Here is a 14,702-nt window from a genome sequence, read left to right as displayed (position 1 = left end):
CCACAATTGCCTATCTAGTAGTAAATTAGTAAAATTAATAAAGTGGCTTAATGGATAGAGTCCTGGGCCTGGAATCAATCAGGAAGACTATTATAGTGATAGAGGGGTAGTAGAAGTAGGAGTAATAGCAGTAGTGTAGTGTTGACATTTACTAGCTATGTGACTCTAGCCACTTACCCTCTATTTGCCTTAATCCTCTGGAGAAGGAAATGACAAATTCTCCAGTACCTTTGCCAAGAAAACCCCATGGACAGCAGGTTCTGTGGGGTCATGGAAAGTCAGTCACGACTGAATAACAACAATAGTAACTTAGATTCTCTGGAAGACATTCTCAGTGTTAATAAATAACTGGGTTAAGTTTGAAAGGGTTAATACAAATCCCAAAGAGACAGTCTCTTGGCGCAATGGGAAAATTAGGCTCATCTTCTTATATTCATTTACAACTCCGTCTGAAGACTCCAAAGCATTTCCCAGACTCATTAGTCCTCTCAGCTGCCTCTGAGGTTTCAATGAGACAATTAGATGCCTCTGAGATGATTAGACAATAACTGCAAATTGCTTTTGAAGTTCCCAGAAAGGCTGCTCCAGAAATAGAGGGCAGCATTCCCTTCTCATAATTGCTTCTTCCTCTCCAGCACCTGGCCTCCTGAGCTGGAGGACATTTGTGTTTCCAGGGTTGGGTAAGGTGATTGGCACCTAGGATGGTGGCTAAGTAATCAAGTGTGGTGTGGGAGGAGAAGGCTAAGTGGCATCATAGCCACAGAGAACCTGCTCCAGACTCACCCTCCTGAGGTCAAATCTGGCCTCAGACACTCACTAGCTGTGTGACCCTGAGCAGGTCATTTAATCCCATTTGCCTCAGTTTGCTCATCTGTAAAATGAGTTGGAAAAAGGAAATGGCAAGCCAATCTTTGCCGAGAAAACCCTAAATGGGCTTCTGAAAAGTTAGATGTAACTTAAACAACTTAAGAACAACAACAAAAGTGGCCTAGAAAAGAGCTCTACAATTGGATTTAGAGACCTGAGTCTGAATTCTTTCATTATTCGACATGTGACCTTGTAAAGGTTTCCTCACTATAAGAACAAAAAAGCAGCATGGTGTAGTGCCTATGAGTGGTTCACAACCCCTTTGTGGTCCATAACAATGATCCAAGGGTTCCATGCTAAAGTTCTAGGCAAGCATCAGCTTCTGTAAAAAATTGATTATTGACTTATTGATAATACCTGGGTTATCTAATTTTCAGGATTATTGTGAGGAAAATACTTTATAAAATATTATGAAAACTGGTGCTAAGCAAGAGCTTTACAATTTTTATCTCACTTGACACTCAGAATGACTCATGTTGTAGGTATTATTATTATTTTATAGATAAGGAAACTGAGGCAAATAAAGGTTAAGAACTTGCCTAGTATCACACTGCTAGTAAATGTCTGAAGTCAAATTGGAACTCAGGGCTTCTTGATTCCAGGCCCAGCACCCTGCCCATTGCACCAAAACAACTGTCAGCATTTGTGTAGTGCTATCAGATTTGCACAGTGCTTTACAAATATTATTCATTTTATTCCCACAATGGCACTGGGAAGTAAATGCTATTATTATCCCTATTCTATAGTTGGGACAGACAAAGTTTAAATTATTTGCTCAGAATCACAGTGATTAATAAATATTTGAGGCAAGATTTGAGACTCCAGACCCAGTGTGCAATTCATTAGATCACTTAGCTGAAAAGACTGGGATTTAAAGGGATCACTCAATCAACAAGCCTTTTTACATCAGTGAAGAAAACAATATATATTCAAGTAGAGATAAAAGACTGAATCGTGGTTTCAGTGAGTGAGAAACTCCCAGAAAAAGAAACTACCAATGTAGTTTCTTCTATCTCTGGGTCACTTAAGCTTCTCCTAAATACCTCATTTACCACAACTGACAGGCATAATATTGTTGTTTTTATTGTTTTATACAAGAAATGACCTTCCTTCTTTCTCTCATGAAACTGGTCTGCTTATCCATTTCCCCTTCTAATGTAGGTATTGGTGATGGAGGGAATGAACTTGGGATGGGAAAAGTCAAAACATCTGTGAAGAAGTACATCAAGAATGGGGATGTCATAGCCTGTGATGTGGAAGCTGATTTTGCTGTCATAGCTGGTAAGATGCCCACAGAATCAGTCGATGATAAGCATTCATTAAGCACCTACTAAATACTAGGCATTGGGCTAAATGCTAGGGATATGAAGACAAGCAGTCCCTTCCCTCAAGGAGCTTATAATTTTAATGAGAGAAACAATGTCAAAAAATACATAAAAACAAATTATATAATCAGTCAACTAGTAAACATTTGAAGCACCCACCATGTTTCAGGAACTATGTCAAATGCTAGGAATACAAAGAATGCAAAAGATAATCCCTGCCCTTGAGGAGTTTATAATCTAATGAACAATTTCAAAAAATGTACAAATTAATATAGTCAATCAATCAATCAAGCAATCATCAAGCTTTTATTAAATACCTACTGTTGTGCCAGGCACTGTGCTAAGCACCAAAGATATAAAAAAGGTAAAAGGATATATAGGAGAAATTAGAAACAATTAGCAGTGGGAAGGCACTAGAATCAAGAGGAGTTAAGGAAGGCTTCCTATAGGATGTGGATTTTTATTTGGAATTTAAAGGAAGCTGGGAGGTCAACAGTCTAAGTAGAGGAAGGAGGGAATTCCAGGCCTCCCTGGAGAAAGAGGAAAGGCAAAGAAAATGTCCTGAGCTGAGAGAGGGAGCATTTTGGGTTTAGTTTTGCTTTGTTTTTTGGCAAGGAAATCAGTTAAGTGACTTGCCTGGGGTCATACAGCTAGTTAGTGTCAAGTATCTGAAGCTTGATTTGAATTCAGGTCCTCCTGATTCCAGGGCCAGTGCACTACCCACTGCACCACTCAACTACCTCAAGTTTGTTCACAGAATAGACAGAAATCCAGTGTCACTAGATGAAAGAATGAGGTACAATGGTTTACCCTAATGATTATATCATATAATAATTAATATTCTATATAATTATTATATAATAAGTACATTTAATAGACATTTTATTAGTTGAATAAATTAAATATATAATTATGTTGTTTTAATGTAATATTATATATAACAATAATTTTGTGCTATATGTAATATAATTTTTCTTATATGATCATATATAACTGCTATACATAATTATTTAATGATATATTCACATTTATATGAAGCTTCATGGTTTAAAAGCACTGACTCCTGTATTCCTAACACTCCTGTAAGATAGATAATATAGATCTATTATCCTATTTTACAGAAGAAGGGCTGCAGGGTAAGAAGGGTGAAATGATTTGTCCAATTTAACCCAATTAGTAAGTGACTGAGTTAGAACACAAAATCTTTTGTCATCAAGTCTAATACCCTTTCTACTTTAAAGTTAGTCAAAAGGGATGTTGTGAAATCCCTCCTTCTGGAGCTCAGTAACAAGATTGAACCTCTTCTTTCTGGATGGTTTAGGGGTGATTCTTCCTAAAAACAAGGAAATGAAACAAGCCCTCTAGTTTTTTTTTGGTGTTTGTAATTTAGCATGTGTTTTCTATTTCAGGCGTTTCTAATTGGGGAGGCTATGCTCTGGCCTGTGCACTGTATTTACTGAATATGAACAACATACATAGGCGCTACCTACAGAAAGCTGTTGGGTTACCTACTACCTCATCAAAAGCACCAGCCTGGGCTCAGGCTCTCCCATCTGTCATAAAGGTAATGGACTACCTAATGCTCAAATGGAGGGGAAGGAGGGGAAAGTTCTTTTTCATTTAGTTCACCTCTCCAGTAATAGAGATTATAATACTTCCATGTGGATCCAAACTTGGAGACTTTTGAACTTTATGAAAGGACATTTCATAAAGTTACCACATGGGGTCCCCTCAACTTGCCTTAATCCCATTCTCTTGATATCCCAAGGATATCATGGCAGATTCTGGCTGTCCATTTTGTCATCCCTCTCTCTCTGAGCCTATCTCCTCTTCCTGTCATACTGCTCCTAAATTTCCAGTTCCTCTTTGAGATTTCTGGTCACAACCACCATATATATACTCCCCTCCATCACCTTGTGGAGATTTCCTTACAGTTTTTTGTATAATAGAATATTGGCATTGAAAAAATGAACCTTTGTTTCCAAAGTGAAGCTTAGGATCATTAAAGATACTTGGCAATTTCCTGAAGACAATTTATCCTAATTTTCTCCTCATTCAACTCTGGGTCCAATACAATGTTCATATGCACTGTCTTCTACACATTCCAAATACTCATAATCTCTACACTATGTATAATGAAAAGCTTAATGAAATCAAAACCATGGGGGAATAAGATGAGGCATATATTATCCACATCATCCTATCTGCTACTGGAATTGTCCCAAAGAACCTTTCAGTGAGTTTATAGAAGATGAACTTACATCATAATACTTTTATTAAATTACAAAAAGCAATTATTTTATCCACCTATGCAATATAGTCTCCAAAACATTAAATGTAAAAGAATAATAGCAGAATGTCAGAAATGCTTTTGTCTGAGCACCATTGAAAAGATGAAAATGACATTATTAATAATAACAATAATTCACTGATCCATGATCTCACTGTTGGGAATATTCTCTGTATTGATACAAATAGCAGTCCATCCATAACTTTTCAATCTGGGTTATTTTTGTCCCTGTCCTTTGATAAATCATCTATATTGGAGCCACCCATATAATCTGGAGATATTCTTTTATGTCTCCTGATGGTATGTATTAAAACTGTGGAATGAAAACTAACACAACAAATAATGAAAGGTGAACACAAAACAAATATTAAGATGTGTAGGGATGACAGTAAGTTCTTTAGCAAAAAAGATAAAGGAGAAAGCAGTGTAAGCTAGCTTCATAAGGGAAAGTTTTACAAACCTTTGAGCTGAGTCTTAAAAGATGAACAAAAGAGAAGAGAGAAGGACATTTCTACCCAGAGCAAAAATCCAAATCCAAATTTCAAAGTAGAAATTGTAAAGAGTATGGGGTAGGGAGGTACTTATGTAACTACACAGGATAGACAGAGGAGTTAGGAGAACATGGTAGAGGGTTTGTTGTGAAGATTTTGTTTAAAAGGATGATGGAACAAATTATAGAGAACCTGGAAATGAGGAGTTTTAACTTGATTTGATGGAAAAGAAAGAGAGCTATTGTGGGTTTTTAAGCAAAGGGGATACTATCACGAGTTGATCTCTTCTTTTCTTAATCACTATAGATAGTATTTAGAGGGCATCATTGTGTTATTGGCATTACACATTAGGAGGAATATTGACCAACTGGCACATATGCAAAGCAGGGCCTGGAAGTCAAGTTATATAATAAATGGGAGAGGAAATGAGGGATGGAGAAGTAAAGACATTGGAGGACTAGAAAAGTTGTCTTCAAGTATTGTCATTTGGTAACAGGAGTATTATTATTAATATTCATAAAAATTAAATTTATTGTTAATGATAGTGATAACTGGCAATTATATTACACTTTAAGATTTATGAAGCACTTTATGTATATCATCTCATTTGATCCTCATAACAATCCTATGAAGTAGGTACTATTTTTTATCCTCATTTTATAGATGAGAAAACTGAGGCTGAGAGAGTTTAAATGACTTATCCAGAATCACAAATATAAGTAAGAATCTGACTGTTGGGCAGCTAGGTGGATAGAGCAGAGGGCCTAGAGTAGAAAAATCTGAGTTAAAATTCAGCCTCACTTATTGGTTGTGTGACTTTTGGGTGGAAGTTCAGAATAAAATCTATCAATCGTTACTTGATTGATTGATAGATGTATCTACTACTTAGACTCAAGATGGCAGAATAAAGGCAGCAAAAGTTTACTTGAGTTCTCCCCCAAACCCCTCCAAATACTTTGAATAATGGCTCTAAACAATTTTTAGAGTTTCAGGACCCACAGAAAGATGGAATTGAACAATTTTCCAGCTGAAGATAATTTAGAAGGTCAGCAGGAAATGCTGGTGGAAGGGCAGCATAACCCTGGCCTCAGCAAATCATGAGCAGGTCTTGGAAGTTACTGAATTGGCAAAGGCAGCTGCAGCAGCTCTTAGAAATCTCAGCTCACAGACAGTAAGGGTTGAACAGCTGAAAAGAGGAGGTCTCTTTATTGTCACTGAAGCAGGATTCTGTTGCTTTACCCGTATAGAGATCCAGGACACAAAATCACAGTTCCAGGGCAGAAAAGAATGCTTGTAGTCATTCACAGAATAGAATTTAGTTCAATGGAGCAGTAAACACACTTCTTGGATCATACTACCTTGGAAGGACTAAAAGCTTACAAGTCTAGAAGGGTCTCTGAAAACAGCTGCACAAATTCCATGAAGCTTGGGACAGTACACTCTCCACTTAAGAAACAGAGCCCTACTTTAACAGATTGGAGAAATGAGCAAACAACAGAAAAAGATTCTGATGATAGATGGGGACAAGGAAGGTGAAAATATATACTCAAAAGAAGATAACAAAGCCAAAGCTCCTACATCCAAAAATCCCAGAAAAATAAAAATTGGTCTTAGGACATGGAAGATCTCAAAAGGGTTTCTGAAAATCAAGTAAAAGGTGGACAAAAATTGGGAAGAGAAATGAGCATGATGCAAAAGAAAGTACAAAAAACTAATGAGAAGAATTCCTTAAAAAGCAAAATGGGCCAAATGGAAAAGGAGAGACAAAAGCCCACTGAGGAAAATAATTCCTTAAAAATTAGATTTGAGCAAATGAAAGCTAATGACTTTATGAGAAATCACACAATAAAAGAAAACCAAAATAGAAAAACAATGTGATATATTTCATTGGAAAAACAACTGATTTGGAAAATAGATCCAGGAGAGATAATTTAGAAATTAGTGGTGTATCTGAAAGCCATGAACAAAAAAAGAATCTAGATATCATCTTTCAAGAAATTATCAAGGAAAACTGTTCATTACAGATATTCTAGAATCAGTGGGTAAAATAGAAATTGTAAAAATTTATCAATTAACTCCTGAAAGAGATCCCAAGATGAAAACTCCCAGGAAAATTGTAGTCAAATTCTGAAACTCCCAGGTCAAGGATAAAATATTGCAAGCATACAGAAAAGAAAGAATTCAAGTATAGTGGAGCCATTGTCACAAGATTTAGCAGCTTCTACATTAAAGAATTGGAGGGCTTAGAATATGATATTACAGAGAGCAGTGGAGCTAAGATTACAACCAAGAATATCTGCCCTGCAAAAATGAGTATAATCCTTCAAGGGAAAAGGTAAACATTCAAGCATTTGTGAAAACTGAATAGAAAATTTGACTTTCAAATACAAGTCTCAAAAGAAGCATAAGGGGTTAATTAAGAATGGGAAATCATAAAGGACTTAATAAGATTAATTTGTTTATATTCCTCATGGGAGTAAGATATTTGTAACTCATAACTTTCTCATTATTAGGGTAATAAGAAGTAATATACATAGAGGATGACTTTGATGGGATGTACTTTGAGGAATATACTGAAAAAAAAAGGAAAAAGTAGAATGGCATAAATTATCTGCCATATAAGAGGCAAGAAAAAGCTTTTAAAGTTGAGGGGAAGAAGAAAGGGGAAGGGAGGGTGGGAGTGAAGCTTACTCTCATCATTATTGGCTCAAAGAAGAAATGGTACATTCAGCATGGGTATAGAAATCTATCTTACCCTGCAGGAAAGTAGGAGAGAAAAGGGATACAAGGGCGGTGAGAGTTATAGAAAAGAGGTTATATTGGAGGAGAGATTGGAAGCAATACACTTTTGAGGAAGGATAGGATGAAAAGAGAGGTAGAATAGAATTAAATGGATGGAAATTCAGTTAGCAATAGTAATTATAAGAATTTTGAAGCAAGTTTCTCTGATGATATAATGCTGGAGAAACTGAGGCAAGATAGAGATTAGAGAGTATTTAATAATTTATTTAAAAGGGAAAGATTTACTGGGACCAAATGGATCCATGGTTTGGTCCCAGGGCTGAATGAGACTATTATCTCCAAGAATCCAGCAATAATGTGAGTTCTCAGTGACATATATATGCTTGGCTTAGATACAGGGGGTAAACAGAGGCAGGGGTGGAGTCAGAGTGCAAAGAGCAGGAACGGGACTCTGACAGGGTGGGAGGAGGCACTGGACATTCTGGGATTGGGAGAGGCTTTCTGATAAGTAGGGAAGTGCTGGGGTCATGATGTCTAAGATAGAAGATCTTTTATCCTTATCAAATATATTTTGATGTTTAGGAGGGAGGGGTAGTGTTGCAGGATTGACCAGAACAATTAGGAACTGAAGCAGGATAATTTAGGGAAACTGAGTCAGGATAATTAGAGAAACTGAGTCAGGATAATAAAAGAGAACTGTGATACAACATGAAAGCCTAATCTCTCAAGTGTATAGGGAACTGAGTCAAATTCATATATATATATATATATATATATATATATCATTCCCAATTGATCAAAAGATAATTTATGCCCAAAGGGCTATAAAATCATATGTACTCTTTGACCTAATAATATCAATACTAGTGATATATCCCAAAAGATTTTTTTAAGAGGAAAAAGACCATATGTGCAAAAATATTTATAGCAGCTCTTTTCTCAGGGCAAAGAGGTAGAAATTGAGGAGATATTCATCAATTGGGGAATGTCTAAATAAATTGTGGTATGTGACTATGATGGAATACTATCGTTCTATACGAAATAATGAGCAGAGTGCTCTCAGAAAAACCTGGAAAGTCCTCCATGAACTCAAGCAAAATGAAATATACTGTATACAAAAGGATGGTCAATTATGAATGACTTTGCTATTTTTATTAAAACAATGATCCACAACTATTTTGAAGGATTTATTATGAAAAAATCCTATCTATACCCAGAGAAAGAACTGATTGTATCTGAATATAGATTGAAGCATACTTTTTTAAAACTTTATTTCTTAAGGGTTTTTTGGGGGGGAGGAGAATCTATGTTTTCTATTGTAATATGACTTCTATGGAAATATTTGCATAACTTCACATGATTTTTTCTTTTCCAAGATGAACACAATCAATGTTACATGTGTCACTAAGCTAATAGCTATTTTGCAAGTTTTTCAGCTTGTATTAACCAACTATTAAACATCTTGAATTAAAAAATAGCATACAATTCTTAGTTACTGTTTTGTCTATGTTGCATCTGACTTTTTGTGACCGCATTTGGAGCTTTCTCTGCAAAGATACTGGAGCAGTTTGCCATTTCCTTCTCTAGCTCATTTTATAGATGAGGAAACTGAGGCAAACAAGATTAAGTGACTTTGTCCAGGATCACATAGCTAATAAGTGTTGAAAGCCATATTTGAACTCAGGTCTTCCAGATTCCAGGCCACCTACCTATCTACAAAGTTCCTAGTAGGAAGTTAATTTGGAGACTATCCTCAAAGGTGAAATATATTTTTGAATATAGATAGGATCATAAAATTGAAAATACAGTGGGAATTTAGAGACCATCTAGGTTGCTAGGCCAGGGATTCTTAATGTTTTTGCCCCTTTCTTTTCATTTTTTTGATGCCAGGAACACTTTTGGCAGTCTAGTGAAACCTTTCTGTATGACTCTGGGAAAGTCACTTAACCATGTTTGCTCAATTTCCACATCTGTAAAAAAAAAAAGATAATCCAGCATCTTTGCCAAGAAAAAGCCAAATGGGGAGTCAGACAGGAGTGAAATGACTAAACAACATGATCTCCTTTTTTAAAAAATATGTAATGAAAGGAAATGTTAAATTTCACTTAGAGATTAATGAAAATATTTTTCCCATCTAAGTTCACTGACCCTCTGAAATTTACCCTTACACGGTTCCGTGAATCCCAAGTTAAGAACTCATGTATATCAAATGATCTCTCTTTTTTCTTATAACTCTTTTTATTTATTTAATATTGTCCCCCAGTTACATTTAAAACAATATTTTATATTTGTTTTTAAATTTTTTGAGTTTCAGATTTTCTCCCTTGTCCCCACCCCCAACCCCATTAAGAAACCACATGTGAAATTACTCAGAACATTTCCATAAAAATCATGTCATGAAAGAAAACAGATCTCCCACTCTAAAAAACAAAAAAATTCTCAAGAAAAAGAGAAAAAAAGAAAGAGAGAGTATACTTCAATCTTTATTCAGACACAATCAGTTCCTTCTCTGAGTATGGTAAGTCCTTCATAGTAGTTGTGGATCATTGTACTGCTGAGAATAGAAAAGACATTTACAACTGATGATCTCTAATTCTAAAGAGAAGAACACTGAGGTTAAGAGAGACAATGTGGCCTGGCCAGGACCACATAGGGAATAAGTGTAAGAACTGGAATTCTTACCCAAATTCTGTGGCTTCAAATTTAGTGTAATCTTGCCACTCTACTTCAAACTTCCTGGCTGTGGGGAGTTGGGGTGGGGAAATGTTTGGGGCTTTTTTGAATATGATTTCTGACTCACAGAAGAAAGAATTAATCAGAGCAAGGAAATACCCTAGTCTGATTTTAACCAGTCAAGAATGGAAAATTCACCATTATGGTTTTCCATCCGGTCCCCTAGCTCCCTGCTTTTCTCTTTGTGCAGAAATGGGTTTCCCCTTCTGTTTTGGGAAATTATGTGTTATTGTTCATGAATGTTTTCAGATTTTTTTGATATTATCTAGCTGGGACCCCTGGGAACAGGCGAAGAGGAGGGAAGTATAAAGGAAAGGAGTTGATCTTTGAAGTAGTGTATGGAATATCAAAGAAAATCTGGGGAAGTTGGTGGAACTGATCACCTGAGCCAAGAAAGGCTAGACCAGTCATTGGGCATAAGGAATGTCAGTCACCTCTATTCTTCAAATACACTAAGAACTGAGGGTTAAGAGGGGGGAAAAAAGAACTTTGTAGGTATGTCAGAAAGGAGCTTGATCTTTAAAAGAAGAAGCAATCAAGCTTCTGATTTTACAGTAGGGAGCTGATAATAACTAGGGAAGTGTATTGCTTACTAAGAGATCATAAATAAAACTTTATTGTTGTTCTTGAGTCATTTCAGTCATGTCCAGCTTTTTGGGACTCCATTTTGGGGTTTTCTTGGCAAAGATACTAGAATGGTTTTCCATTTCCTTCTCCAGTCCATTTTACAGATGGAATTGAGGCAAACGGGGTTAAGTAACTTGCTCAGGTCACTAAATGTCTGAGGCCAGTTTTGATGAGTCTTCCTAATTCCAAGCCTAATTCCAAGCTCTATCCACCCACAAATGAGATTTGGCTGAAATAAAACAGAAAACACTGAACTTTACTAAAGTATAGAACTAGGCTTAGGGTCTGGTTAAGGTCAGAAGAACAGAGAGAAGTCAACAATTCTAGTCAACAAACATTTATTAAGCAGCTATCATGGGCCAGGTGATGTGCTAAACACTGGCTGTTCTTTGCTCTCAGAGGACCAAAATGGCATCTCTATATTGGAGTGAAGGTGTAGTGTGTCTGACTGGCTGTTCAGACCAATCCAAGCTAGGAAGGCTCTACCACAGGGGACGAATGGCATGTGTGAACATTTGAAGGGAAGATGTCTAAATCTGCACACTCCTCATTTCTTTCGAGCCACCACAATTCTGTTTCACGCATCCAGCACACAGCTCTTTCTTTGATGCTGGCCTGCCATGTTGGGCAGCCCTGTGCCAGCGTCTCCCATGGCTCACAGCTGATTCCAAAATTACTGGACACTGGGCTCTGTTCTCAAGCTAAACTGCCAAGTATTCAAATTCTACTGCAGAGAGCAAACTCTGAGGAGCTGGCCCCATTATTCAAATGCCAAATGTACATTTGCCTAAAAGACTATTTTTACCAAAAACTGGTACAAAGCAGGCGCATGGTTGTCAGAAGAAGTTAAATACTAGAGATACAAGGGAGACAAAAATATCTGTGGGGAAGATGACATGCAAAAAATCCATATACAAATAGGATATATATATATATATATATATATATATGTACACTATTTACAAGATATATTTGGACTAGAATCTCAGAGCAAAGGCACTAAGATTAAGGAAGACTGGGAAAGGGTTCTTTTTAAAGGTAGGACTTTCACTAAGACTTAAATGAAACAGTCAGGGAAGCCAAGAGAAAGAGATGAAGAGAGAGTTCAGATATGGAGGAAAATCACTTAATATGTAGAGTTGAGAGATCATGTTTTGGTTAAACAATAGCAAAAAGACCAGTATCACTGGATGTAATGTTCTCTCTAAAATGTAATATTCTCTGTTGAGGTTTTCTTGGAGTCTCTATGAGCAGCCTTTGTTTCAGCTCAGTAATCACCACAAGTACAGCCAGGTGTTAAAGTCCAAATCCTTTATTGTCTCTTTCCAAGTCTTGTCTCCTTTTCTGGGCCGGGTTAGCTTTCTTATAGTCCAGATCCTTTATTATCTCCTTCCTGAGGCTGGGCAGCTTTCTGGAAAGCCTTTCAGCCTGGCCTTGGTTTTAGCCGGGGAAGTGCAGGAGGCCAGGCCAGCCACTAGGAAGATCAAAGATCTAATTGAATTTCTCCCCTTGATTCTGAGAGCTTAAGCTCCTGCCGCCAGTTCTTTGCCTTCTCTCCGAATGTCTGAATCTCCCTGGCTGAGGCTTCTAGCTTATATATGTTCCACACTGAGTACAAACCAATTATTATATATCACTAGGAAACCATTATTTGTTGTAGGATTTAATCAATGCTAAACTAGATTTAACCATTGTCTCCTCAATTCCATTTAGTATCTTGTTTTAAGTTCTGGCCCATAAATAACATCTCCTTGTAGGATTAAATTAATCATACTGAACCATGCTAAATTAGATAACTATTGTCTCCCATGAATTCCACTGACTTAATATCTTGTAAGAATCCTTTGTTTCAAGTTCAGAGTTCTGGCCCATAACAACTGGATCTCAGAGTATATGGAGGGGAGTAAAATGTAAGGCAAATTAATTCAACAAGTATGTAGTTAGTGTCTACTATGTATAAAACACTATGCTAAACATTTGGGGAGAAATAGCTTAATTAAGAAATGACTGTGTCCAATGATCCTAGAATTTATAGCCTGGAAGGGGGATAAAACACCAACACAGGTTACTATAGTAAAAAATATTACATAATAAATGCATTGATGAGGTGAATCTTCTAGGTACAAGAGATAAGATTGTTATTGACCAAGTCATCTTTGTTTTTTAAAGCTTCAGGGAAGAATTGGACCAATGAGAAGATTGGGGTCCAGTGAGTTAGAACCAAGAGAACATTGTATACAGTAATAGCAAGATTATGCAGTGATCAGTTCTGATGAATGTGGCTCTTTTCAAAAATGAGGTTATTCAAGGCAATTCCAATAGACTCATGCTGATGAGAACCATCTGCACCCAGAGAGGGGACTGTGGGGATTAAGTGTGGATCATAACATATTTTCACCTTTTTGTTGTTTTTTTGCTTGCATTTTGTTTTCATTTTCATTTTCTTTCTCTTTTTTGATCTGATTTTTCTTATACAAAATGATAAATGTAGAAATAAGTATAGCAGGGGCAGCTAGTTGGTACAGTGGATAGAGCACCAACCCTAAAGTCCGGAGGACCTGACTTTAAATTTGGTCTCAGACACTCAGACAGCATTCTAGCTGTGTGACCCTGGGCAAGTCACTTAAACCCAATTGCCCCAGCAAAAAAAAGAAAGAAAAGAAATAGGTATAGCAGAATTGCACTTGTTTATTATACATTTGATTATTTACTGTGGGGAGGAGGTAGGGGGAAGGAAGGGAGAAAAATTTGGAATATAAGGATTTGCAAAGGTAAATGCTGAAAACTATCTTTGCATGTATTTTGAAAATAAAAAACTATTATTAGGAAAAAAAAAAAAAAAAGGAATGAGGGCTGGGCTTAGAGTGAAAAGACCTGACTTTGACTCTCTGCCCTGTCACGAAGGGGACGGGCTCTATGGCCTCTTCTGCCTTTATTGCCCCACAATCAGGCACCTACAGGGTGACTCTGGCACTGCTCTCCAAATATTCATCTGATTATCGATCTTCCCCTGGCTTTCCACTGCCCACCCAACAAACTATTCCCTCTGTCTGGCTCTCACCTACCACTTTAGAGCCTCGTCTCCTCTTCTTGACTTTACACCCTACACAGCTGTTCGTTCCCCCCATCTTTCACAGCCTGTTGGATGTGTTTGTCAGTGGATTTCAGAGTGGACAGTGATGCCCCAGGGTGAGGTCCTGACTCGCACCTGCCTTGGATTTCAGTCAGGGAGAGTTGCACAAGTTCATAGACTCTCTCTTCCTGAATCATCCAAGTCCAGGGGCTAGACAAAAGTCAAGGTGACAGGGGATGGCCTGGCATGGGGTGGATGGTCTTGCCATCTCCAGTCTGACCAAGCTCTAAGCACTCAGCCACCTTCATGGCCATTGGAACAAATTGTTCTCGGCTGTCCATTCCGCCAGGGCACGTTTTCTGTGGTTGGGGTAGACGTCTTGCTAACTCACCAGCAGATTTGAAACCTGCTCGTTACTCTCAACTTGGTTTAGGAGCCTGAGAGAGTATCTGGTCCAACTTCTATCTAAACAGAAATCTCTTTTATAACATTTCTGACAAGAGATTCCTTAGTGTCCAACTTGAGAACCTTCTGTAAAAAGTAGAATCTGGGGA

General features: G+C 37.3%; 1 protein-coding gene across 7 annotated transcripts in view; it reads left to right on the top strand.

Annotated features, from left to right (window-relative positions):
• DGLUCY (D-glutamate cyclase) overlaps positions 1 to 14,702 on the top strand; it is a 171,042-nt gene that overhangs the window by 147,192 nt on the left and 9,148 nt on the right. For all 7 annotated transcript variants that reach the window (XM_023501480.2, XM_031952349.1, XM_012547327.3 and 4 more), the window contains 2 exons: positions 2,029 to 2,148; positions 3,602 to 3,756. In XM_023501480.2, coding sequence (XP_023357248.2) covers positions 2,029 to 2,148; positions 3,602 to 3,756 — 275 coding nt within the window. The remainder of the gene's footprint in view (positions 1 to 2,028; positions 2,149 to 3,601; positions 3,757 to 14,702) is intronic.

The sequence above is a fragment of the Sarcophilus harrisii genome, chromosome 2, assembly GCF_902635505.1.
Source record: "Sarcophilus harrisii chromosome 2, mSarHar1.11, whole genome shotgun sequence".
In the NCBI taxonomy this organism is placed as follows: domain Eukaryota; kingdom Metazoa; phylum Chordata; class Mammalia; order Dasyuromorphia; family Dasyuridae; genus Sarcophilus; species Sarcophilus harrisii.
The sequence above is the reverse complement of the archived record's forward strand: the minus strand, read 5'-3'. Positions and strand labels throughout refer to the sequence as shown.